This window comes from Lipophrys pholis (genome assembly GCF_963383615.2).
Source record: "Lipophrys pholis genome assembly, chromosome: 13".
Lineage (NCBI taxonomy): Eukaryota > Metazoa > Chordata > Actinopteri > Blenniiformes > Blenniidae > Lipophrys > Lipophrys pholis.
Window position 1 is genome coordinate 7,212,292 of NC_137632.1, and position 27,966 is coordinate 7,240,257.

The 27,966-nt window shown below is 40.4% G+C and overlaps 1 protein-coding gene across 1 annotated transcript in view; it reads right to left on the minus strand.

Annotated features, from left to right (window-relative positions):
• Positions 1 to 1,931: 1,931 nt before the first annotated feature.
• nalcn (sodium leak channel, non-selective) overlaps positions 1,932 to 27,966 on the minus strand; it is a 69,270-nt gene continuing 43,235 nt past the window's right edge. The window contains exons 18-46 of the mRNA XM_080478403.1: positions 20,339 to 20,475; positions 19,162 to 19,303; positions 18,947 to 19,020; positions 17,502 to 17,603; positions 17,310 to 17,379; positions 17,055 to 17,146; positions 16,815 to 16,937; positions 16,284 to 16,340; positions 15,640 to 15,760; positions 15,425 to 15,556; positions 14,496 to 14,663; positions 14,089 to 14,193; positions 13,202 to 13,308; positions 12,998 to 13,118; positions 12,807 to 12,905; positions 12,500 to 12,593; positions 8,077 to 8,183; positions 7,907 to 7,981; positions 7,705 to 7,824; positions 7,550 to 7,618; positions 7,313 to 7,461; positions 7,090 to 7,183; positions 6,578 to 6,710; positions 5,522 to 5,637; positions 4,832 to 4,989; positions 3,709 to 3,859; positions 3,454 to 3,603; positions 3,201 to 3,318; positions 1,932 to 2,838 (exon numbers count right to left, since the gene is read on the minus strand). Coding sequence (XP_080334529.1) covers positions 2,696 to 2,838; positions 3,201 to 3,318; positions 3,454 to 3,603; positions 3,709 to 3,859; positions 4,832 to 4,989; positions 5,522 to 5,637; positions 6,578 to 6,710; positions 7,090 to 7,183; positions 7,313 to 7,461; positions 7,550 to 7,618; positions 7,705 to 7,824; positions 7,907 to 7,981; positions 8,077 to 8,183; positions 12,500 to 12,593; positions 12,807 to 12,905; positions 12,998 to 13,118; positions 13,202 to 13,308; positions 14,089 to 14,193; positions 14,496 to 14,663; positions 15,425 to 15,556; positions 15,640 to 15,760; positions 16,284 to 16,340; positions 16,815 to 16,937; positions 17,055 to 17,146; positions 17,310 to 17,379; positions 17,502 to 17,603; positions 18,947 to 19,020; positions 19,162 to 19,303; positions 20,339 to 20,475 — 3,327 coding nt within the window. The 3' untranslated portion in view covers positions 1,932 to 2,695. The remainder of the gene's footprint in view (positions 2,839 to 3,200; positions 3,319 to 3,453; positions 3,604 to 3,708; positions 3,860 to 4,831; positions 4,990 to 5,521; positions 5,638 to 6,577; positions 6,711 to 7,089; positions 7,184 to 7,312; positions 7,462 to 7,549; positions 7,619 to 7,704; positions 7,825 to 7,906; positions 7,982 to 8,076; positions 8,184 to 12,499; positions 12,594 to 12,806; positions 12,906 to 12,997; positions 13,119 to 13,201; positions 13,309 to 14,088; positions 14,194 to 14,495; positions 14,664 to 15,424; positions 15,557 to 15,639; positions 15,761 to 16,283; positions 16,341 to 16,814; positions 16,938 to 17,054; positions 17,147 to 17,309; positions 17,380 to 17,501; positions 17,604 to 18,946; positions 19,021 to 19,161; positions 19,304 to 20,338; positions 20,476 to 27,966) is intronic.

Consider the following 27,966-nt stretch of genomic DNA (forward strand, 5'->3'; position numbering starts at 1 on the left):
ATTTACTCTGGTTTCCTCCCACAGTCCCAGAAATTGCATGTGAGGTTAACTGGTTACCCTAAATTATCCCTTAGTTGTGGAATCTGAGTGTGTCTGGTGTCTGTTTCTCTGAGTTCGCCCCGTGTACCTTGAACCTCGTCCACAGCATGCAGAGGTAGATATAAAGTCCAACTGGATCTCAACGGGGCGAGTAAAAGCAACGCTAAATTTACTCCAAAATGTTTTAGTGCGGACATTTTCGATCATTCACAGAACATGTTGAAATCTGATGCACCTTTCATCACATTTATTAAAAGTGCATTCTGAATTCCAACCCGTCAAGAGTTTCTCTACAGACTACAGTTGGTAAAAAGCCTGTTGCATTTCAGAACACAGGATTTCTGCAACCTTTGGCAGGAAGGTTTTCACACACCCACAGTGTGGCTTTTATGCGAATGCTATTTCCAGCAAAGAGGCAGCTAATTTTCACTGCAGCATCAATGCGTTCTCAGATACTAACCATCTGCTGTGCTGTTCTGGGTGCTGCTGTGTCCCCTGTTTTGATTGAAATAGTTCGACACTCAGAAAGAAATTAAGTCACTTGGTTACTGGTTTTGAAAAATTGCATTTATTTTTTTTTTTTTTTACAATTTGTAGTCAACTCCCTGGCTTGAGCAAAGAAAAAAAACCATTGTACGGTTCACACCACTTAATTTTTCCCCACATTTTCTTAAGTTAGTCTTTTTCCAAAATGGGTTAAAATCCTTTTTCTCCTCAAAGTTCTTAACAAAATACGACAATGTGAAAGAAATCGCTTTTTTAAATGTTTGCAAATTTAGATTTAAAACTAACATGTATCACTGCATCTTTGGCGGCGGTTTCAGCCTTTAGTCTTTTTGAATAGGATAGCACAAGCTGGGCACCCCTATCTCTGGGCAGTTTGGACCGTTCCTCTTTGCAGCACCTCTCTAATTCCGTCAGGTTGGATGGGAAGCGTCGGTGCAAAGACATTTTCAGATATCGCTGGAGATGTTCTACCTGATTAAAGCCTGGACTCTGGATGGGCCACTCAGGAGACAATCACAGTCGTCCTGAAGACGCCTCTTTGATATGTTGGCTGTGCGCTTCGGGTTGTTGTCCTGTTGAAATATGCTCCGTTGCTCCAGTCTGTCAGAAGCGCTCTGGAGCAGGTTTTTCATCCACAAAGTCTCTGTACATCGCTGCAATCATCTCTCCCTCTATCCTGACTGGTCTCCCAGATCCTCCACTGAACAACATCCCCACAGCATGATGCTGCCACCACCATGCTTCACTGTAGTGGGTGATGAGCAGTTTCCGCCAAACGTGATGTCTCTGTCCAGACCGGAGAATTTAGTTTCTTAAGGTCTGAGAGTCCTGCGGGTGATGTTTTTCAGACGATTCCTTTGACTTCTTGCTCGGTTTGTGCTCCGTCATCGACTCTGAGACCTTCTATAGACCAGGGTGTTATTTCCAAAATGATGTCAAATCAGCCGAATTCCTCACCTCAGCTCCGATGCAGCTGTTGAAACAGCTGAGCTTAAAATATGATATTAATTAATTTCAGATTAAAATGGACCAAAATTTGAAGAAAAGTGAAGCGCTCTCAATATTTTCCAGATGCACTGTGATGTCAAAGACCTCACGTGCAAAAAAAATGATTCAAACATTTAGAGCTCATAAGATTAAAAGATGTCAGATATGATTCAATAAGGAATTAAAATGCATAAAATAGCCCTTGATGTTTGTGTTTCTTAACCGATAAATAAATGATGCATTTAAATAAAAGTGGGCATATATGATGTCCGGTGGACAGGTTCTGTTCATGTTTCCATTATTCAATAAGGAGTTTTACTTCTATTGTTGCAAAACGTTTTGAGGAAAGGCGTCAGCTGATAAAATGTAAAAAAACAAAAAACAACGACAATAGTTTTGCTTATAAATGCCATTGGCCTTTATTAGAATATTTGATAAAGCTAAACCTTTTTTTTTTAATTATATAATTTACAAAATATCTTATAATGTAATGCCAGCCAAATACAGATAGATTTAACTTTAAATTACATTCACAGTCATAAATCTAAAGGTTTCTGTAATTTGCATGTTCCATCAACAAGAACAAGAGGCCTGCTTTTAGTATAAAGTGACTATAAGAAAAACATTTATCTGATTAATACTGAGGACGACAAGAAAACATCGACAGACATAACAGAACGGAGGTAAAGCGTCGACATATAGGGAAATGGGAAATTATTGTTGCTGCATTGACGCAAGAAACATTTTAAAATATTGACAAGGAACAGTAGAAAACACATACAGCAGCAGCTTCTCGGTTTGTTAGACAATAATGTGGCCTTTCGTCTCATAATCCGCTTTAACACCACATATATGCCTGCATAGAAAAAAAATCATAATAAGTGAAAATCACAGGGCAACGTGATGCCGATTCCAGAGGTATCATATTGTGACTGCATGTCAAAATGGCTGCTTCACGAACGTCTCTCCGCCAGCCTCATCAAGTTTGGGAACGTTCTCAATTTGGTGACAAGAGAAAGAATAGAATAGGTTTTGTTTTATCAAGCCGGGAGCGGGAGGAAGTGAAACAATTCCAGCCAGGTAGCGAACGGCACAGCTCATCCATAAAAAACAAACCAAAAACAAACAAACAGAAAGCAAAACCAGCAGGATAAACTCATCTCTAAATGTCGATGAGGTCGTCGCCGCTCTCGTCGCTCTCCACAGTCAGCTGACGCGTCCACCACTTCTTCACCTCCGACCCCGACGAGGCTTCATCGTTGACGGGGTTCATCTTGCAAACAATAGACTTGACACTTGTGCGACCTGGCACGACACGCACACGCACACGCACACGCACACGCACACGCACACACACACACACACACACACAACCACAAACACGATGACTCTAGTGTTTTCGACCAGTAAGATCTCTTGGTATCATGCTTCCATATGAGCTTTACTTCACTGTCGTTACTCTGTCTGGATAAATAAGCCATTTTTCCTCCGTAAAACAAAGTTACATTAACCAGCTGCCTGGATTTTCTTGGCAGGGAAACTTGGAGGAAAAAAATAAAAAATAAAAAATAAAAAAGCCTTCCTGTGGTTTTAGTTCATGGCATGAAATGCTCTCTTAAGAAGTGTACCGCTTACAGTTTACAGACAATATGCAATGACATACAGACCTGCAGGCAGCCGCCATTGTCCCAGCTTCCTCTGTGGTCTCCCCAGGTCTGAGGAGTCCTGCCTGTAGCCTCCTCTGTCTGACAACGTGGGGCTCAGAAGCTGCGGGAGGCCACTCATCTAAACAAAGAGGAGATACGCTTTGTTTCACCAGTGCAGACGCACACCTGCGGATCATATGATGTGCTTGCTATACATCAAGCTGTGAGTGGGTGCGAGTGTGAATGCAGCGGCGGTGTGCGTGTGGGTCTTTACGTCAGGCTGTGAGGGGTTGTCTGGGTTGTTAGCATTGTGGTCTTCGCTTGGCAGTGTGGTCTCTATGCTGGGAGGGTGGAGGAAGCGGTTCAGATCCGGCTGTTGGCTCTCTCTCAGGCTGCGAATGATGCTCCACGACTGCTGCTGCTTCTGTGAGGCGGAACGGACCAGACCAGTGCATGTGTGAAATCTAAGATGCAGTATAAACGAGTGGATATTAACAAAAACAGTTATGTTCTGTGGATGGCGACTGACCGCTCGGATCCGCTTGAGGCATTTCTTGAGCCACATCCGTATGGTCTGCTTGGCAACCTCTTCTTCAATGGTGTACTCGAGTTGTTCCCTGGCCAACAGCTCCTCCAGCTGGAGAGACTTTCTAATGTCCACCGAGCGGTAGGACAGCATGCTGGAGAATTCCAACAAATCACACAAACAGAGAATGAAAGAACAAAGTAAACACAAGTACAACATATTTAAGCATTACAGTTTTAAATACGCTGTTCACAAATGTGAACAAGGAAATGTTTGAACGGATGAAGTAAGACCGCTTTATTCAAAATATTCAAAAAATTGAATGGAGATTCAATAAATCTACATGCTCAAGATGAATTTATTGTTTATTTAACCAGGGATAAAAGAATGTCCTACTAAAGCTGCAGCAGTGCCATCATGTTATCTGACAACATGCCAGGCTGGCAAAGCTTTTTTTTTTTTTCATTATTTCTGGATTGCAGTAATTGAATACTGTCCATATTCTACGAAGATAAGCCACTATAAAGACGACATGGATATTAGAAAGCAGACCTTATGATCGGTCCATTGAACATATTCTATCAACAGTGATACGTTCAAACAACGTACATTGAAAATGTGAGTTAATGACTTCTTAAAAAAAGTCACCTTCAACATGATGTGTTGTACAAACTTGTTGTTGAATCCAGTTCTACAAATGTGCTCACTAATTTAAAACGATCATCAGAGATGTGTTCACTGACATTTGAATAGGAAAATGATTATAGATGAACAAAATGTGCAATATTGAAAGTTGAATGATGCCCGTTTCCTAGCACAGTACATTATTATTATCTTTCTGAACCTTGTCACATATTTAAAAATGTATTTTTAATTATGATTAATGCCTGCAAGGTGGTATAGTAGTTAGCACTTTTGTCTCACAACAAGAGAATCCCGGTTTTGAGTTACACACGGGGTCCTTCCTGTGCAGAGTTTGCATGTTCTCCCTGTGCAGTTTCTCTGAGTGCTGAATGAAGGTGAACATCTGTGTTTGTCATGTGATGGACTGCACAGGCTCTATGATGATCCGCGGCACAAGGCAGTACAGGAGATAAATGTGCGCTCCATGTGGGGTGCGATGAACCTGAGCACGTCGTGGAAGGTCACATCTCCTCCACTGTGAAGCCGCTCCATCTCGTAGCACATGTGTTTAAACAGCAGCTTGTCTTTGTCCAGGTCCACCTCCAGCCTGCCTCTGAGCAGACGGAGCAGAAACTTCACTCTGGACGTTGGAATCACTCCCTGGACAAACAGCCACATATTACACAAGGGTTAGTCAGACATGATGATGGGACACAAAGAGCCCAAAAACTGTGACGTAGTGTGGAAGTAAAAACGGGAAGATCTTTGTTGAAGTGCAGGTTATATAGGATTTGATTGTTTTGTTTCCTATCTGCAGCTCTGGACTGTGAGACTTGATTCCCCTTTGGTGAATTTTAACTAACACAACAAAGATTATAACTTCAGAATATAACACAACTTAGATAAGCTTTTCTTTTTATACTTGCTTTTTCTTCTGAACAGTACAATGAGAAACGTCTGCAAAGAGACTTGAAAAAGCGATACCCAAATGACATCATGGGTAAATACGAGGGGGTCTACATTTTTAAATGAGCACCCACTGTTCTCATTATTTTCACTTCCATTACTGAATACCATATTTGATCCCCTTCAGGCCTTCTCATTAGCTCCTGTACAGCTTTTATCTTCTCTATATCGTCCTATATTGCCGCCTATAGTCTCCTCATCATCTCTCCTCCTGCTAATTTCTCACCTCCCGTTTGTCATCCACCATGTTCCAGATGATTTGGAAGTGCCTCAGGTCATTATAACTCAGCAGCTGGTCCTCCTCAGTGGAGTAGAACAGAGAGAAGTTCTCCACAATGATGGCTGCAGCGATAAAAAATCAAATTAATGTTTTTCATTATTTGTTTGTTCTTTTGTCCTCATTTTACATTTTCCTTCTTCTTATGTGGCAGCTTTTGACTTCAATGAGACATACATCAGGTTAATGAATTCTGCATTATTTCAGGTTTAATTTTGAGTTTGATAGTTGGGGTGACGCTGCAACAAATGGAATATATGATCATAGAGTCTGAAAGGGAGCTTTTAAAGTATCAACATAAGCTAGTAAAAGTAAAACAACCCTTACTGTCGTCATATTTTTTTGGGTTTTAAGTTTGCACAGTGACTTATTTGTGTGATGAACAATGTAAAGTGCTGGACTGCTGGAGATAGGTGAAATCCATTGTATCATAATTACACACTGACTTAATGTCAATGCCTAGAAAAGCAATCAGATGCTCAAAAGCTCTCATGAACATAATTATTTTGATTTGGCACAAATTTTAAGCCACATGGCCTTCCTGACGCAACCCGAGAAGGTGTGGATTAGAGGCCTTACTTTGGGAGCCACAGTGCTGCCATGATAAGATTACAACAGCAAACATCTGGTTACAGTCTTCCTTCCTGACATCTAAAGCACCGCTTTCTCTCACTTTCAAAGTGAAGTGGTATAGTTAAAGAAGTTTTACAACCATGATTGACAAGAGTGCAGCAGAGATTATATTCTCAATGAATGAATATGACGACTATCATATCCAATATAACTATTTCTGAAGCTCAAACTGCACAAAACCTGCAAAAAAAAATGTTTTATGTCCACAAAATGCAGCCATATTTATGTATTATTACCATATTGGCTAGAGTTATTACAGATTGTTGCAAATGCTACTTCTTAATGTAAAAACCTATTAGATTAGTTATTTTTTTGTCGCAGACTGTTTTACCATATACAACTATAAAAACAAGCATACATACTCATACTGACCTACAAGTAGATTGAGCATAATATATGCTATAATCACATAAAAAGAGCAGAAGTAGATGAGTGCTCCAGCATTGTTCCCACAGTCAGTTTCCCAATAGCGAAGTTTATCTGGGGTGCAAAATGGAGGCTGCACCTGGAAAAAACAACAACAAAAAAGCCAACAAGTGAGACGCCATGTTTCATTAAACAAATTAAAATAAAAGAAATAATAATAATGAATTACTACTGGTAATACATAAAGTAGCCTAATGAAAGCTGGCAAGTCTATAGTCCGGAAAAAAGCTAAAGATTTAAAAACAATAACAAATACCCACAGAAACGGATATTGTTTTTCTGAAAACACAACAAATATAGTCATACTGTTGTACAGATGTGACAGCAGAAAATTGAAGTGAGGGAATCCTTTTGACACAAAATGTAATGTGAACATATATAGTCCTTGTACAGATTGGGTGTAGATGGTCTATTCTTTTGTCTATGAGGATGTGCACTCAACCTGCAACCCATCTTACCATGCAGTCATGCATGATTTTATTCCAATCTTCCCCTGTGACGATCCGGAAGAGGACTGTGATAGCTTTGCCAGCTGTGGAGAAGTTGGCGTGCCTGTGATCGGGTGACATGGACACAATGAGACAACTCTACAAATACATATTTCACTGTATGTGTAGCATTGGACCTGCGCTGTTTGCCAGAAAGCAGAAAAATCAGAACATCTGGAAATGCATTGATTACCTGTTTATGTTCTCTCCATATTTGACCGTACCAAAGAGCACGACCCCAGCAAACGCGTAACAAAGCAGGAGCAGGAACATGCCAACGATGATGAAGAAACTCTTGTACATGCTCACTACGACAGTCAGTAGCAGCATCTTCAGCGTCACCTTCGAAGATTGAACGCACGTGTTTACAGGCGCAGCATGTTGCTTCCACGATCAAGTAAATTCAGGGCGAACAACAATATATACTCACATGTTTTCCACATATTGTGAAGAACCTGAAGACAATCACACACGTTCCCATCATGTAGGTATACGCATTCTGCGGGGGGAAATAATTCAGTCTTTTGTGTTAAATTTTCTAAAATACAAAACAAAAATCATTGGATGTGAGGGTTTGTGTCTCACCAATAAGGAAAAGTGCAGAACTATCCAGATGACGCCCAGCGATGTGACCAACAGGTCATAACGATTTCGCCGGCTTTGCCAGTAACCCGCTGGGGACATGGCGATCAGCTTCATCGTCACCTGCGCAACAAGAACATTTTCCTCAATCAAACGAAAACATATTGAAATGATTGATGTGTAAAAAGAGACCAGACGGGCTTACCTCCAGCACAAATATAAAGGTGAAGACTACAGACATGGTGGCAAGAGGAAAGGTTACTTGATCGTCTACATCCCACTGAAGGAGGACAAAACATACTTTATGTGCAGTGGCATTACAAGAGTCAACATGTTTCGGGAAATGGCAGGATGCATTGTTATACGAGGCATTACCTTGACAGACAGTAGGACAGACTGTGCCAACACCAGCACTGCAATCCCCCGCTTGAAGAAGGGGTGCTGAGTGATGTCGTACATCTTTGCCCGGAAACCGCCGTTCTCTGTCAAAACACATTCGATCACATCCAGTGAAACCTGTGGAATGAATCATTTGACCAGTTTTCAAATGATTTTGATCGAGTCAGCGATCAGAAGGGAACGTCTGGAATGACTCTGGAAGGTTGAAGTCCAGTCGATGCCTGAATCTGTGGTAGTATCCTATCCTGTCCAACAGATGGCAATCATGGACTACTTGAAGCTATTAGTGGCACAAGATGTTTTAGTGCTGCAGATTTTATATATTCAATAATGTGAAGAAGAAAAAAAAAAAGGGGGGGGGGGGGCAAATAATGCAGAAATGACTCAGAATTTTTAAATAGCAAATCAAAGTCTATGATGAAGGTGAAAAGTGATTTCTAGAATATCATAGTCTGTAGAAGAAAAATTAAAAAGGCTCCAGAAGAGACATCATTTGTTGTGGACAGACATAAAGAAAAAGCTTCAAAATCTAAGGGACAATAATATATTTTCATTTTTGTAACTAAATATGCCAAAAAATTAAGAACATCTCTGTTTAATTGAATGTTTTATTGTAGTATGAATGTTTAGTGATCAGTCTTAACATTCCCCTTTTAAATGGTATCAAATTTGTATGAAAAATACATTTGAGACATGAGCTGCAGAGTTGAGTTAGTGGATCGTGGACGGAAACAATATGCAGAAGGAAGAAGGTACAGAGATATGTCAAGATTTGATTCTGCAACCAGTGGCAGCCTCATACCTCAACAGTCTGACATCAACTTGGATCCTCTGTGAGGACATGGCTCAATACCGCAGAGGGAGATTTATCTCAGACTATCACTGCACCTCCAGAATTTCAGAATGGAAAAGATAGAAAAGCGTACAACCTCGCTGAATACTTGTGTGATCAGTTTGGTCCTGCTGTTTGTGCCGTTGAAGAATGAAATGAATGAGATTTCACCGCACGCGCTGCCGAGACTAGCTGCATGTTAAATATATTGAATTGCCAATATGTCTTGTTTCTTCATCAATTTTCACCAAACAACACCAAGTAGGAGTCAACAACAAGGAAAAGCTGTTTGTCATCGGTGGACAAGATTTGACATTTTCAATCATCCCACAAATGCGTGTTTCGGTCAAATCTGGCACCTTTTCTTTAAAAAGAAAAAAGAAAAAGAAAACACAAACAGGCTTTTCAACTGTATAGTATATAATGCCAAGAAGTATTGTTATAACAAAGAAACAACCTATCAATCACACATTTTCTTTATTTTAGTATGTAGTGTGGATATTGGCTCAATTTTTGTGTAAAATGTTCCTAGATTTTAGATTTAATGTACATAAAGTGAAATATCTCATGTTTTTTGGGGGGTATTTTCTTGCCAATAACTATGGCTTCTAGTTGATAAAAAATGAAAATGTATCAGAGAATTTTATGACGTTTTGTCAAATTCTTGCATTTATATGTGATTGTATCCACTCAGTACTTGATCCGGCCCACTTTTCCATAAATGAAACCCTCATGGCTGAGGTGTCATGGCAGTTGCTTTGATAGCGGCTTTGAGCCATCTGTTCAGTGGTTTTGGCATCTTTATTTCCCTCGTAAAAACATACCGCAGAATGCTCGAAAGGGTTCAGATCAGGCCAGTTGGCCGGTCATCGATGCTCAGAAATACCATAGTCATCAAACCGACTCTAAGGAGTTTTGATACTGTAAACAGGTGTGAAGTTAAATCAGTGCTTTCATACAGCTTGTCAACAAACATATGGTTCTCTAAAATGTCATGGTAGCCAGCTGGGGATATTAACTTTGATAAAAGACAGTACACACACACAAAAAAAAAAGATTTGGCTCAGACTCAAACCAGTGCTGACTGGAATTCGTCCACTCTTTCTTCAGACTCTTGAAGGCTGATGTCAATTGTAAACCCATCATGGACTTTGGACCAGTAAATAAAGGTCAAGTTCTTTTCCTTACGACTCGTTTCACTTGTTTAAATGTTGCGTGAAACTAGGTACGGGACACTTGGAGCACGTTTTGTAAATATAGACCTTTTTTGGTGACTCTTCATACACTAACTTGAGCCACTCCTTGTGAACTTCCCCAAAAAATCTTCAAGCTACTTGTCCTACTACGCTTCGAGTTTCCAGTCAATTTTTAATCTATATGCTTTAGACCAGAATCGTCTATATCACGGTATTTTTCTATTCTTTATATTATCAGTTCACACTTTATTTCAGGAGCAGAGCTGGTGTCTGTCTCCACAGGGTGAAGGGAGTGGATAACCATCGCTGATAATAACATGTCTCACACTCTGTGAAATAATGACTAGCCTACATGAAGATATAGATAGATATTACATATTAGAGCACAAAGTAGTGCTAAGACTTGTAGACATTTCAATAGATCAGGTGAACTATGTGGTATCATAGTTTTTCATTTGAATAACTTAGTGCTACGACTTAGTGCTATTGATATCTCTGTGTAAAGCATCTGATATGTAATGCCTCAAATCATGAATTTTCTCCAAAGTTCAGTCAACAAGAGCTCCTTTAGGAATTGTATCCTGGAGGTTATCCTCTTTGTAGAGCAGGCGAGCATCTTCTAAACAAACGTTTTCTCCATGACTGAACCTGATTTATGGAATTCATACTTCATGTACAATATAATGGTTTTTCAGCTCCTCCCTTCCGGGGAGGCCATAGCAGTTTGTGATCAGGAGATTTTACTCTGGATTCCCTTCTTGACAAAACTCCCAGCAGGATTTTGGGGGACTCTTCCAGCCACAGACCCAATGATCAAACCTCTAGGCCAGTGGCTCTCAACCCTTTTTCCTTGGAGCTGTGCCAGATTGCTCCCTAACCACATCATAGTAAATTGGTAGTTGGTAGTTCTCAACCTTTTTTTCACAGAAGCAGCGACAACTTCCCTCAAAAACTGTCTGTGAACCCCAATATTGACTCTGATTGGCCAAAACATTACACCAAAAATACTCTCACTATTATACAAAAAAGTTGTCTCATCATGGTTTTTGGGGCAAATTTATTTTCAACAAGCTCTGAGTAGGCACAGTGTCATTGCGATCTCTTGCTCCCAAATAAGACGGTTCCTTCACGCCTGGTTAGGAACCGCTGCTCTAAGCCACCAAGCCCATAAGTCTGAGAAACTTCATGGGCAATACTGTGATATTTCAAGAGTGGGGTCATTTCTTCCATACATTTCTTCTTAAACAATGTACTACTTAAAACAATGGCACAGGGAGCTAATGTAGTTGGCTACTGCTGAAGGCCACCCTATCTGTATCTGCTGATCTTATATTGTATTTATCATTTCAGACTGTAACTGAACACTCGCTTGATTCATTCACATGCACTTAAACTTGTTTCATTCGTCAGCACTTTAGCTTCAAATTTGGCAAAGGGTGCAATGTTTCATTCTTGTTGTTGCCAACACTGTCTTTAATGTCCACTTGAGAGTTGGGGTCCATATATTAAATTGACACGAAAATTAAACGTCGCCGACTGCAGCGGTCCGAAGGGAGTTTTTCGACAGCGGCCATGTGTGCAAAGGCCAGCTCAAAGCTGTGATTATCTACCAATGTAAATGGCCAATGCTGAGGGCCTTTGGAAGTGGATCAAAGGGAGGGTGATAGTGCTGGTCTAAGCGACACTGCTGACTAATACTGAGGGGATTGATTTTCTGTTAGATGTCAGCCACAACTGTACTAACAAGAAATTTCCCACACTGCCTCTGAGGCATTTCAACTGTTCTCATGACTCTAATCGCAGAGGGCAGACCAACGCTCAATGTAAAGTTTGCCCATGCCGATGTGTAATCAATTGGGATATATTCAATATTTGTGTGCAAGATTCAAGTTATCCTCGTATAAAAATACTTACTGTTTTGTTCAGAAATGTAAAAGTAGTGTAGAGAGACCAAGCCTGGAGGTATAAAGAATTTGGTAAATCCATCAAACAGTAATATAGTGTCTGGGGCATCCGCATTATCTCTCTTCATATTTAATTTCTTTTTTGACTGCTCCGTGTCATCATGAATCCCATGAGGCATCAGTACTGAGTGAAAAACAAGGACTAATATTAATAATTAATTATGACAATACACACATATTCATAATTAATTGTGATAATATTGAGCTTGGTACTAAAAAAAGTTTGATGCAAAACTCTTTGTTGTACGGATGTGTATTGTAGTATATGTGGCCATACTTTCTATAACAGACGGGTAAGCACTCCAGGGTGTTCCCTGCCTTTCACCCTTGTGATGGCTGGGACAGGCTCCAGCCCCCGGCTACCCTAAACTCGATAAAGTGGTTATGACAGATGGGGTGGATGGTACCTGGGCGAGGGGGGAGGTGGAGAGGTTGGGCTATTTTCAGCCGACTCTTCAGGTCCTCCCATCTTCTCTGGTCTACGGTTAGCAGAGCAGTGCCCTAGTAAAGGGAGATAATAGTACAGGTACATTCTAAGGGAGGTGATTTTGCACATGATCTGGGAGGAAAACTGATACCATATAATAAGTGGTATAAGTATGATGCATTAAGTACTGTGGTAAATACTATACAATAATACCCCACATGTCATTTACATTGGTGGCAGAACAAACAGTCTTAAGGCATTTGGAGATTCAATATAAAGGTTTTCACCTTGTTCTCGTTGAAGTTTGCAATGACAACTCCCACAAACAGAGTGAGTCCAATCATGCAGCCCAGAAAGACAAAGACATGGATGTAGATGCCGTGAATCTGCAGACACAGAGAAACTCAGCCGAGTGACACGTTTCTGTTTACATAATATAGGAGAAAGCAGAAGTAGAAGGTAACATCTGGGTCTGTACCGGTCCAACACGGTGAATAATGACATCTCGAACCTCCACCCAGCCTTTCAGGGAAAGCACCTCAAACAGAGCCAACATGGCGTTTCCCACGTTGTCGAAGTTAAAATTTCGAGGGTTGGCCCTAAAAAATGCAGGCAAAATGAGTTACTATCACATCAATAAATTCTACATTAAGCAGAAATTCCGTTAAAATAAAAGTCTCACCAGACTCTTGGAACCCAGAATCCTGGTTTCTTCTCTCCAGGCTTTAATTTCAAGTTGAGATTTTTGGAAACACTAACATTTATTCGGAAAATGCCGTGACATTCATCCTGCAACACACACGTGGTTCATGAGTACAATGCAGCGCAACAAAGTGACAGTAAATATGAATATGATGTTAAATATGAATAACCTTTAAAGTCTTAAAAGATGATCAAAAAGTTATCGTAAAATTATATTACAGACATAAACAAGGCACTGCCAGATCTCAATATGTCGCTTTGAACTTTTCTTTTTTAATTCTTTTTTTTTGTTGTAGTTACAATAAAAAAAAAATATATAATGTTATTCTAACTTTTTGAACACCTGAGTACTGACACACACACACTTTTAAATAAAGCCTTAAAATTATTATTATTATTAATATTATTATCAATTTAATTATTTGCTCAGGCTTTCCATTAAACAACAGATTTTACATATTTATTTACCTTTAATAAAAGGCTTTTACTTTATTTACTTTCTTTTTCTCATTTTATTTTAATGCATTTCCTTTATTCACTTTTTTCACTTAAAGCACTGTGTCTGAACGGTGCTATAGAAATGAACTTGCCTTGCATCAACAACCAGAATACTATTGAAAAAAAAGACAAAAACAGTAATAATGACAAACTATCTGTAAATACTGATGTAAGCTGTGTCTATACAAGCACTGCAAACACGGCAATAAGTACAAGGACAGCAGTTTATAAAGTAGGATGAAAGAAAGTAGTGGATTATTGATTTGGCTGGGGAAACCCCCTTTTTACTCCGTCGGGCCGTGGGTCTCAGCAGGGAGCTGCAGAATGAGCACGGGTGGTTTAGTGAGGAGATTATGTTTCTTGCTGTACCCGTTTAAGGATATGGGGGTCGTTGCACTTGGCAAGCTTTCCGGCAAACAGTTGAACTCCAAAGCTTGCAAACACCAGCATTAGTGTCAGGAGCAGAATGGAAACCTGCAGGAAAATCAATCAAGAGTTTAAGGCAGACAGAAGAACATAATCTGAGACTCAGAGATTACTGCGCAAACTAAGGATGTCATTCAGCTGTGGAAGGACAAGACCTCTGATGGGAAAAATCCGTTCAAAAGAATCAGGCACTGCTACATACTGATGATGGTAAAATACATTTTGTGAATTAACTTTTTTTTTCCCCATTAAAAAAAGCTTATTATTTAATTTAATTATCTGCAAATGGGTAAATGGCTTGATGTCTTGAATCTAGTACGAAAAGTGAAAAACTGTGCATGACATCTCACCAGGAAAATCTCCTTGAATCCTTTGAGGACCTCCCGCACCACCTTCCTCATCTGGGGAACCAGCTTGAAGATCCTGAGCGGTCGCAGGCAGCGCAGCATCATCAGCAGCTGAGCCCCAGACTCAGGAGGGACGTCAGGAGGCAGCCAGCACAGAAAGATGAGACTCACCTACAGTGGACACAACACAACAGAGAGCACTGAAACATCCAGATCATTAGACATATGAGTGTGATAGTTTGTCCCCGTGTGTTTCCCCTTCGATGGACTGGCGATCTGTCCAGAGTCCAACATGGCTTCGCTCATAGTCAACCATAATAGATACAACAGTGCAGAAGATGGATCAATCTTCAGTTCTGAACAAAATCTTTTTGTGTTGTCTTTTCTTTTCATTGTACTTTTACATTCTCAAGATGCAAATTATGGATATTTGAAGTCACTTTGGTAAACCTAAAAAGCATGACGCAATGAAAAAGTAATTAAGATTCCTGGTAGTCAGTGATTACACACAGTGCAGCCAAAAAAAGCCTTATTCTGAGACAGAAATCCCCCGAGCTGATGATATTATTTCATTTGAAGTTTGTATTATGTGAAGTCTTGTACTTTGAGGCATCTTTTACTGAGATCTAAAGATATTCAAATTTGAGGTTTCTGAAGGCTTTTTCCCCCTCCTGAAAAGCCCAACATAGCTCTGGTAATAATACTAATGATTTTTGACAAAACACAGTTAATACGAACCACTTAATAGATTTTTAGTGTTTGTAAATGTTGATGCAGCATGTACACCCGAAGGTTTTTGTTTGTTCATTATCGTATGACAGATAACGTCATTCCTATATTATCTATTATTATTATAACTCACTGTATATTGTCAGAATTGATATATATATATATATATTGTAATGTGATTTTGAAAAACAATCCTTTCTCACGAGATAGATGAAGATGTCCATAACTCCTCCAAAGTCTCTGATCACAGCTGTTGGGGTGAAGAAGAGACCGTCGGCCATGATCTTCAAATTGAGCTCAATGCTCATGAAGATCACAAAAACATACTCCCCAATCTGAAACAGACATCGTGGTTTCAGTAACATCTGTGCACGCAAGCGTGGGGCCTTTCATTGATGTAACCATCTGGTTTTAATACCTGAAGAGAGGGAACTTGCATGACCCTGGTGAAGGGTGATTCAAACATCATGGAGATGCACGAACAGATGGTCACCACAATCATAACCCAGTCCAGATAGGTGACTAGACCCAGGAGATCACTGCAAGGACACGCACACATAATTACAGACACAGCACACAGGGGATGTTTAATGTGAATTTATACAGTGATATGCGGTAAGTAGGTCAAGGAAGCTATTTTATTTGCAAACCAGCAGAGTACTCTGGGATAAGGAGAATCCGAGAGACAAAGAGAGAGAGAGAGGATGTGTGTGGAGAGGTAGCAGAAAGTGAGAGTGAATAAATCTGAGCGTCTATGTGTGAAAAGCCCGATCTGTCCGACAGCAAGATGCAATTTTAAAATCCCTCCGCAATACAGTATCTGATACAAAGGACTGCCTCTCACTTTAATAGTCAAGTCTCTCTGCTCAGCTGAATTACTATCGGGTTGCATAATGAGTAAAACATATTTTACAGCTATTCGCTTCACACATTTTCATTCCTTACCACAGTCTGGGGAAGCTCAACAGGCAGATAATGAGTTACAGACTTAATGAGTATTCTGCTTAAGTAGAATGAACAGATCGATGGTGAGAAAAGAAATCAATAATTCATCACACTCACTACAGCTGGTGGTATTTGGTGTTCTTCACTGCTCCTGTGATTGGGTCGGTTTTGGATCTGGATTTTAATTCAAACAAAATAAACACTCAATATTTTTGACCAAAAGAATAAAAGACACAACTGTGGTCCTGCAAGTTAACACTTAATCAAAGATTAAAAAGAAAAACGTTGAACCAGGCCTGGACATCGTACAGCCTGGTGAACACATGTGGACCTGATTTACCCAAAACAGAGTCAATAAAAAAATATGACCATCAAAATGAGTATACATGATGAATGCAATGCAGATGCTTTGCTTCTGTTTTGACAGTAGCAGTTTTATATCCCCATCAAGCATGCTTGACCTTACTAAACTAGGTTTTTACAAAACACACAAAGAAATACAAAAATGTGACTGATGCAGAGCAAGAGTATGATTTTATTACTGTCTTGTAACAACAGGTATGTATAGTTTGTGTTGTGTAGGGACCCAGGTTTGTGTATGGACTAATATGTATACCAAAAGAGCCACAGCCATTACAAGAATCTTACGCATTAAAGCGAGCTCGAACAATCATCCTGCAGAAATTCCTGAAACGGTGTTCGCGACCCACAATGAAAAGAGGCTTATCGAAGTAAGGATGGTTCTCCCTCAGTTCTTCCTCCTGGACTTTTCTGCACAGAGATGAAGCACACACATATGACCGTGTAGCGCTCCAATACTGAATGAAACAGAAGAAAACTGTTAGCTGAGCAGTAAATAATAGATGATTTCACTATATCCATGAATACCTTTTCATTTCTGCTTGTTCTTTCTTTTCTTGGATCATCTTGATCTCGCTGTCCTCTCGCTGAGCGTTCCGATAGCGTACTGTGCTGGAATGCTGAATAAAGACACAAAGTCATAAGAAAAAAGTTCCGCGAGGTTTCTTTTGATCTTTTTCTTATATTATCAGGAAAGGTGTTTCAAGAAAGTTGTTTTATGCTGGCTATTCTGAAAACAGCATGCAGCATGCGACGTTTGTCATTTTGTGACTTTTTACTAACGTCCTGGGTGAGAGTCTCCAGCGACTTCCCTCTGCTGATTCTCTGGCTCGTGGAGCCATGTCGCAGAGATCTGAAGTCACAACGAGAGGAAAAAAAGGGCCTTCACATTTAACATGAATCACATAGATTAGCACACAGCTATGTGAATAACTTGTTTATGCCCATGTATATCAGTGCATGTGTGCGTCAGACCTGCGTTCTTGCCGTATGTGATGCTGGACACTGAGTATGGAGCGTTCTTTCGCTGGTTGGCCTTCAAAGGATCCGCTTAGCATGCGCTGTCTGGTACAAGCCCTGGGAAACACAAACAGAAACGTGTTTGTTCTTGATCAATACCGTGGCACAATTAAACACTGTCACAGTGTGATGTGAGTTGGCAATCGCAACCCAGCTGGATGAGGTCCATGTTCCTTGTAAGAAAGCCATTTGTTTGACCCAGAAGAGTAGCAAAACAAGTTAGTAATGTCATTAATGTAACTCCAATCAGCCGCTAAGTCAGATAGTGTGTGTGTGTGTGTGTGTGTGTGTGTGTGTGTGTGTGTGTGTGTGTGTGTGTGTGTGTGTGTGTGTGTGTGTGTGTGTGTGTGTGTGTGTGTGTGTGTGTGTGTGTGTGTGTGCGTGCGTGTGTGTGTGTGTTTGTTCTGTTACAAAGTGACAGTTGTTGTATGTTGAATTATCTAGCCTATGGGAACAAAAATTAATACGGTCAGACAGAGTTTGGGACAAACAGGTTTTAGGTATACTATATTTAGTAATATTTTTATGTCATATACTATATGTTGTGTGCTTACATGTGTGTGTGTGTGTGTGTGTGTGTGTGTGTGTGTGTGTGTGTGTGTGTGTGTGTGTGTGTGTGTGTGTGTGTGTCTAGCTGGGCATCCCTGTTCCTTATCAGATAAGAGTCATGTTCCACAACAAGGCTAACATTGCTGACACAATTTTTTTTTTAAATAAATAACATTGCTGACACCAGCAGTGTGTGTACTTTAATCATTTAGACTGAGACTGACTGATTATTTGTTTACAGGAAATAGCCGGGAGCTAATACCAGCGTACACTGAACTGCATGCATGTGTGCCCATGTTGGAATGCGAGCTTAATTGTGCGCTGGTGTGGATGATGTCAGGCCAGACAGAACGTGATATGACTACTGATGCGCCGTCTATCTTTCCGTCTGACAGAACGAGGGAGGAGGAGGAGGAGGGCAGGTTGGACATGGTGCCGGCAAGCTAATCTGCACTTAGTGCCAGGTCTGCCATGCTGAACAGCAAATTATCCATTTACCCCATTTCGACAATGAGTCTGAAGTGTGGGTGTGTGTGCCTGCGTGTGTGCACATTTGAAAGAAAGCAAATAATAGTCACACACTATTAGTTTTAAAAATACAAAGTTTGGTGATGTTAAGACTCCAAAATCACAAGTTCTCAAAAAAAAAAAAAAAAAAAAAAAAGAAGACCACAGTTACTTCTGCAATAGAGGTGCGACACAAAAAAATTGCTTCATGAACATTTGTAATAATTCTGACGTGTGTGTTAGATGAGGTGAAATCAGAGTGGCCGCTCTGTACATCAATCACTTCATTATATACTGTAAATTACTGCAGCCACACATCCTGGTGAGGTGTAGATGTGTCTTACCGGAGAATTTTATTGATTGTAGTTTCTTTTTCCAGGAGGTTACGAGCTCGGATGCTAAATATTGACCTGCGGAGCTGAGACAGCGAATAGTAAGAGTCCATTAGCCGGTGGATTGGTAATTGCAGTGTGCGACAGAGGCGCACATTGTTTCTGCGTATTTGTGAGCGTGCGAAGGAGAAATAGTAAGTGAGTAAGAAAACAGACTTGGAAAGTACCTTTTGGTCGATATACTTGTTGTCTTCGATGGCGGAGCGCTTGGAGTGGTCGCAGGAGGAGGATGAAGCAGAGGGGAGACGGCGGAACAAACAGCTGGTGTCCTGCTGCTGACGATCAATGAACTGCTTCATGAAGCTCTCCCTTTGGTACGCAACAACCAGCACACACGCAAAGATAAATTAAGTTAAATGATGTAATTTCCCAGGTAGAATATCACCGGCAAAAGTAGCAGAAATGACACCAAACGTATTATAACAACATTCAAACCCTGTTGCAATATGTGCCAGCAGAAGCTCTATCTGGCACAGCCTGGCAGATGGGTTGCTGAGGGGGGTTTTCAGACCCAGCTGGGAACAAATCAGCAACTAACTGATAAAATGGATTGTGAGGTTTTGTTCTGCTAGACATAATGTAGCTCTCCAGCTAAAAACTCCAGATTATAGGAAATATTTTGGGGGAAATCATTATTGGTTATAACGCATCTTATTCATACTTTACACCACTTTGTCCTACTTGGGGCCGCAAGAAAGGGAGGGAATTCCAGCTGACAAGTGATGAATTGGGGTAAATCCTCAGCAGATCGTCAGTTCATCACATCTCAAAGTACTTGAATCAGGTCAACTGGACTTTGTCATATGCTTCCAAGACATATTACCAAGTCCAGTGGACCTGATTCAATTGCTTTGAGATGTGTCCGACCTGGACAAATCAGACTACAGTGTGCACAGACACAATCTGTCCACAGACTGTCCATCACATCTGTGATCCATTTAGAGACATCAAACCCAGATAACAAGCATGTTTTGTTTTGATGTGGGGGTTGAAAACAAAAGCATGCAATGGAAAAATGAGCAGATTTCACACCGGATCAAACCGGCAATAGTCTTGCTGTGATTGACAATGACACTCACTTCTCCAGCATAGAGCCCTGGTTTAGTCGGCTAAATAAATGTTCATATGCTTTTAAAAATTGGATTTGTCGACATTGTCATATAAGATGCTGGAAAACTAGTACTTTTACATGTTGACTGCTCGATATAGCATTCCATAAAAAAACTTAGCAACCATTGCTTAGGTCACAGAATACTTTGCCCTGTGTTAATTTAAAAAGAAAATTCAATCACAAACATCCATAGATACATCACAAAATTAAAGTGTATTCTTGCTTCTACATACCTGATCCTGGGCACCGTGAAGTCAGACGGCAGCTTCGAGATCTTCACCATCTGAGGCCTGTTGGGGAACTTTTCAAAGATTCTAAGTCGTAGAGGGAGCTTTTCTTTGGTGTCAGCATTGGCTTCACTTTGCTTGAGCTAATGAGGGGAGAGGGAGAAAGCCAGTTCAGACGCGGAAGAAAAATTGCACGACAGGATTACAGCACAAGGGGAAAGTCAGCCTTGACGATGATGGCGGTGAAAGAGAGAGGAGATATTGGAATAACAACACACAGGGAAGGGAAAAATACAGTTAATATGACTTTGGGTAGGAGCTGGATTGTGGGAGCCGCAAGATACAATTTGTATTATTGAGGAAAGAGCATGTGAATAAGTCTGAAATAACTAGAAAAAAAGTGAAATGTGGAGAATGTAGCTTGTCATTAAGAGTATAGTTTCCTGTTTCTGCCTGATGGTGGCAGCAGCACACCTAGCTACAGCACAGACAACACACACAGTATGGACAACCACATTTAGGATGAGATCCCACTTACTTTTCATAAAAGAAAGGAGAAGGCAACAAAAGAAAAAGAAAGATTACTTTGGAGTGGTTAATGGGTAAAATAAAAGGTAGCGACGGAACAATGTGCATGTGCGCCGGGCTCAGGCAATGAGGCAAAAGGCTGGCAAAATAAAAAGATGACAAAAGGGAATGAAACCAATTATTTCCATTTAATTACACATGGGGGAGGCTGATTGAAATTCTCTTGCTGGTATTTTCTGTCTGGAGATAACCCCCGATGCATTGCAGATTAGGCCTGCGAGTGAACTGCATTTGGAGCAACGATGAGTGGCAGCTTATCATTCAGAGAGGGTAACCGCTGTGAAATATATTGACTGGGCTCCGTGAATGTTTCTCTGTCAGTCACGACATTTGTCTGTCTGTCTGCCGATAAAAATGTCCCTCCCCTCTGTTTGTGTGTATTGGTATTTCTGTCTGCACTTGTCTGACTGCGAGCGGCCAAATGACTGGAGAAGCCTCTCGCTTTTTGAGGGATAAGAGCCAGAGAGAGGAAGGAGAGACCTGACAAGAGAGGGAATGGAAATCTGTCTATCCACATATTTTCTTTGAGCAGACTAAAATGTGGGAGTTTCTTTTTTACTCCGAGTGGGTGAGTGGTGAGTGGCATACTGCGAAGACGGAATTATGCACCAGCATTTGCTTGCCTAGGCTTTCTGTCTATATTGTCAATCCCAAGATAGACATCAGGGTTGAAAGTGGGAGAAACAGAGACTGAAATAGGTAAAAGAGATAAGTCAACAGATGGAAATGTGAAGGAAGAAAATTATACAAAGCCGAAGTGATGATTTGGAGAGACGAATGGATTTCAGGATTTCAAAATATCATACAGCAGTATACGGTACACTGTATCCTCTGAAGCTGTATATATCACAGAGATGTGTGCTCTTTCCAGTGCTGCAGTTCTTAAAGTGCAACTTGTAGAAAGTGCTGCAGTCATCTCATATTGTACCTGTGTATTTGGATGCTGAGGCAAAACACACACACACACATAAATTCAAAGACAAGCATGCACACGAACACACGCTCACACAATGCAGAATTAATATGGACCCTACAGCTCCCAAAGGTCCTAATCAATTGGGCCAACTCAGCGAGATGTGCAGTTTAACTACGACTCTGCACCCTTATCTGCAGCACTATCACAGCACAGCAAAAGTCTCTATGCACTGTACAATAAGTAGTCTGTTGCTGTCTGTGTCCATCTGCTCTTCCCTTCTATTTTACAGCCCAATGCTTATAATTTCAGTTGCCGCTTCACATCCTGTCCACTGTGTCTGTCCCTTTAATTACACACAATTTCTCTTTGCCCTCCATTTGATACAAAGAGGAAAAAGGAGCATCAGGAAGAAATGTGTGAGATGTTCCGAGTAAATGCTATTGTAGTGTTCTCCAAGATACCCGTCATCTTCTGCAGCTTCAGAAACCATGACTGTCACCATCAGCTGCAGAGATTCTTTCAATTTTACTCTAAATCATAGTTTTCAACAAAGGAATAAGGCCGTTTTAACAATCTGAGGTGGACAACCTACAGATAATTGTGTTGAAATGAGAGAAGTTAGAACAAGAATAATCAAGTTAAGTACAAAAATCTGAAAAACAAACCAATATACTTGACTTTACGTCTGAGTGATGCACTGAATTTAAATTTAAATTACACTTGGGATGACAACCTGGAGTTTACTGTACCAAATATTGTCGAGATGTTGATATTCAGAGGCACGTATATTTGAGAGCTTGTCAGCTGAAAAATGCAGTTTCCGCAATTAATAGCACTGTTGTCAAAAAGGTTCACCTGGTCGGGTGGCGCCCCAGCAACGTGCTATAGATCACAATTAACCATATTTGCTAAAACAGTGGGCCCTCAGTTCAGTCAATACATGGGATCAATAAAGCACACGTGGACAAACTAGCTCTGAGGTACAGAACACTTGTTATTGTTTTTTATGAGTACGTGTGAATATCTCCTGGTATAAAGTACACTATTTGCAATTTCACATAATACGCAGGTAAATGTGACTTTCTTTGTACTTTTCTAGTATAATTCAAAAGGATATATTTGATTTGACCATACCTAACATTTGATGTTGTAAACTGACATTCAGTCATAAATCAGTAGTGATGTGGGCTCCACAATCTTAACTGTTTGGTCTCTGGTTTTAGTCATTAAAATAGTTCTCTTACCTGCTCCAATCAAAAACACAATAAGCTTAAAATAAAGACAGTTTTAAAAACCTACTATAAGTAGTTCTTCTCCAGCTACCACAAAATTGGTATACTGATGGACACAGAAGAGCAATTTGAATCGAAGGGTCAATTATCCGTCCATCAATCTTACAATTAAATGTACAATTCAGTGTCATATTGAGGCTGAAGTCGATCTCCGCCAACTATGACCAACAATAACAAACAATCACAATATAATATGGAGTCACAAATTTACATATAAATGCATCTTTTCAGAGTGGACGGAGAAAACCCAAGCATACACAGGGAGAACATGCAAACTGTAACTGGACTTGAGCCTGTGGTATTCTAACTGCGAGGCAATAACCTTAAACACTACAAAACTAGGTGGCCTGTCGAAGATTAAAGGCCAAAAGTGGAAATCAAAACAGAGCAAGAAGGACATTGAATACTCAATCAGACATTTCATTAAAAGCTACTTATAAGTTGAAGAAATCTTTGTCATGTTTTTATCAATTATGATTAAAAACCAAAGATTATTCGCTTAATCCTCAAAACCTTGGCGCACTGCTGTGTGTGTGTGTGTGTGTGTGTGTGTGTGTGTGTGTGTGTGTGTGTGTGTGTGTGTGTGTGTGTGTGTGTGTGTGTGTGTGTGTGTGTGTGTGTGTGTGTGTTTCTTGCACTGTTTCTCTTGGTGTCACAGTGAGTAGTTGATAAATCAAAACTACTACATTACCTGTCACTGATGAGATATACTGTACGGCGCTGTAACAACGGGGCCAGGACTAATGTGTTTTGCCTTGAGACCTGCTCAGGTGACCCACCACCGCTTCCCGCTCCATTCAAGCCAATTTCAGGCTCTGCTGAGCAAGGGAACTTTCCATCCATGCTTTTCACAGCTTTACTGACAATGGCTGTGAGGAAAATGGCTAATAGTGACCATTAGCATGAGAATGAATTCCGTCTTAGCCACAGCTCAGGGAGAAAGCAGGTAGAGGATAAGAGCAACCAGGGGCACTTTGGCCACAGTCAAGGGGCAGGAGGGGCTTATACAGTATGAACTGAAAACCATTTGGGTTGGAGGGTGAACACAATTTCACTGAGAAAAACTAAGAGTAATACTTCTATATATCGTGCAGGATAATGTGCACGAGCTATCTCCAAATTCTAAATTAAAACTATGAATCTATCCGCACCTTGAATTACATTCTCGAAATGTAGCAGACAAAGGTACAGTTGGTCCAGTACAGCTGCAGACACTTTTCTACAAAATAGCTGGATTTAAATCTCTGCTGGTTTTTAGCAATTCACAATGAACTAGCAAACGGCCATCTGATGTGTAATTTCAGTGAAATAGACATGAGAGATATGCAACAACCTGTTCATAAATGGGTACATACAGCCACTCATTCCTATTGTGCCTCCGAAGGTCTGATTGCACAGCCGAGGAGCTGCTGAGTATGAATGAAACCGAGTAGAACAATGAGGACCTGGGTAACAGCCACCTATAAAAACACAACCCACGCACATCCGCCATATGTATATTGGAACATGTACATGGAGTCATGTGCATGTTACCATACAGCCTTCGATCCTGCCATTCCCCAACACCAACAGACAGCAGCTGTGTCTGTGTGAGAATGTGTGTAGGTGTGATTATACAGCTGATCTTAGTATTGAACGATGAAATCTTTTTACAACATTAAAGAAAAATGTTCTTAAAGAAAGCGGTAGAAAAAAGAAAGCCTGTTTCGTTATGGATTTCTGCACCCTGGAGTATTTTATCCATGATCAATTCTTAAGGTAGAAACTTCAAAAACGTGTGTGGTTCCTGTGATGCAGTCTATCCCAGCTGGACTTTACATTCCTTCCCAGTCTTTCCCAGGCCAAAGGGTCAGTGCAGCTCTATTACCAAAGGGGAAGGAACGCTGGGAGCGAGTTAGCCGGGTCACCCTCTTCTCACATTAGTTGGGTAATGAGCCATGCAGTAAAGCTGCTGTAAAGCAACACAGGCTATAAACCTCTAATAGCTCCCGCTCAGTCTCCAAAACAAGTGCAGGTGCCATAATACCCTTATCTTAATATTCTAAACTATACTGCAATCAACTGTGTGGCCTTGGGCTTAGGTGTTGAGTTGTTAGGTAATTCTGAAAGCCTGGTTGTTAAGGTCCATATCCTATAATTGCAACATGCTCAGTCGGGAACTGCTTCTGACATTACTTCATGTACATCTGCTAAATGAATCATTTATATTTTTATAGGTTGCTGCTAAAATATATATTTTAGCAAATGTTTCACATTAATCTATTTGAAGCAATATCAGAAGCATCTGTTAAAATATACATTTTAAGAGAAGAACAATTTATGAAATGAATGCAATGATTTGAAGATTATACATATTTAATGTCCCTACCATACATACAATGACACTGAACTCCAAAGTATTTAAGAAGACATTAGAATGATGATTTTTGAGAACAAAATAAGTTAAAAAAGAACTGCCACTTGTGTTTAAAATCTGATGAAATAATATAATATTTGAAATAAAAAAACACTGACAGAAACCAACATGTTTATGAAACGTAATGTTGTGCATTAATATGTGCCTGTGTGTTATTGTGTATGATAGCATAGTGCTGGAAGATCAAAGGGGCGCAGTTCCTCAAGTGACTTCAACAAAAGACTGAAAGTGACATTGAAAAGATAAGAACAGACTGTATTGGGATTCTCCAAGGGGGACGCTCTTTTCTTCTCTCCTCGGTCTGCCTTCCTCACCTTTCTTCCCCTCTGCTAAATCCCCAAATAAGTCCTTGGTCCATTAAATCACGTAAATGGAGGACAGGCTTTTAGTTTAATTCGTAAATAATGAAATCCTTGGTGGGAAGCCATAATACAATCACTCCATAACGCATTTGATCAAACTGAATTTTCCAGAACAAAATGTGCATTCCATCTGGGGGCACAAACATTTGTCTCATACTTACACGCATGTATTGAAATATACCGGTAATGTTAGCGTCACAATTGTGAAAGAGCGGATGTGAATGAGTGAAAACGCAATAAAACCAAGCATCTCTGTTCCGTCTCCTCCTCTTGTCCTTCCTCTCCATCCCCTCCCATGCAACAATCTCTTCCTCCACATCCACTGATCGCTCCGTCTCCTTCTCCTGTTTGTTCTCTCATGGTCAATTCCAGGTCGTGCTTCATTCATTTGAAAGATAACAAAAACAGGCAATAAATACAGCTCAGTTGATGACCGCACGCTGCCAGTGCCACGACTTTCTCCATACCAACTTTGACAAGTCTGACACGCTGGGGACAGCGATCTAATTAACGGTGTGTCATGTCACACCCGCAGTCTTTGGTCTGTTTACGTCCCCACAGTGTTGCTTTTAGGATGTACAGCTGGTGAGGAGCCCTCCCTCACAACCGCCCCTGTTAAACTCATGACATCTTTGGGATCTGGGAGAGTAGTCATCCATCATCATCCATCTCACCCAAACAGATGCCCAGAGACCATTACAGTACGGATAGACACCCAATTACAAACACCCCTGTGCCCATTTGTATAGTCTCATCATAAATCCTTGAAGAACGTCAGCTTGTAATACAATTTTTTTTGCATGTGTAGGCCTTGCACGAGACGGCAGTGGAGTTAGGCACAACCTCAAATTGTCTGGTAATATGGAAATGTAATATTTACACAAAACATTTACTGCAAAAATGCCATTGAGGATCTCACACAAAAAACACAAACACGATTCAAGAACATACTCTTAAAGGCAAACCAGGACAGATGTGCGCTCAAATCAACATGTACACACAGTATACAGATCAAAATCTGGTAATTAAGATCTATCTGTGTAGTTTCCCGTCTCTCGACATAAATCATCTTGGGTTTTTTACATAATAAAGTGAAATGAGTTTACAATTTTATGAAGAGAAGCAGAACTATGTTCCTTTGAGCAAGCGCTTGGTGACAGCGGGGAGGAAACATTTCCTTTAACAGGAAGAAACCTCAAACAAAACAAGACTCAGAGGTGGGCGGCCATCTGTCTGCACCAGTTGGGGTGAGAAAACAATGGAGAGAGGCAAAATGAGTGTTTAAAGTTTATACCATGAAAGTCTTCATGATTAAAATGCCCATCAACTAATTAACCTATTACATGTGTTTAAATTGCACATTTTAATCATGATTCATATCACACCTTGAGGTGATACAAAAGTAGTGACTGCAATCAGAAATGCATTTTGAAGATTACTTCAGGAAAAAAAGTGAGTTGGTGATTGAGTTCCTCATTAACCTGACTTTACTCACAATCGGCTGGCATCAGCTCCAGCTGGCTCCAACTAACACCCCCACCAACCTGGATTTGATAAAGTATATTGAAGATGGGTGGAAGGATTATCTATGTGTGATTAGTATCATGAACAGACAAAGATTGTGAGCATGCATTACAGTTGAAAAACATTTAAAGTTACTTAAAGTGCCTGTATGGCTGTGAGAGTATGGTTGTCTGCCAGGCTGGAGACCTACAGTATCCAGGGTGTACCCCGCTTTGGCCCACAGTCAGCTGGTACCAACTCTGAATTCCATAAAAGTGGTTTAGAAGATGAATGGATGGGCTTTTCCCTCTGTTCAGAAGAATCTGAATCAGCTAAAAAAAACCATAAAGGGCCTGATTTACTAAACCATTGTGAATATAAAAAAATGGGCCTAAAGGTGATGCTGTGCACAAAAAAGGTATGGGAACAAATGTTGCTTTGTAAAGAGACTACAGATAAAAGCATGGCAGTTATACTTGTAGCTTGTCCCATTCTTTCCCAGGTTTGTTTTTCTATTTTCTTCTTTTTAGCAATTTCCCAAATGTGTTGCTCATGAC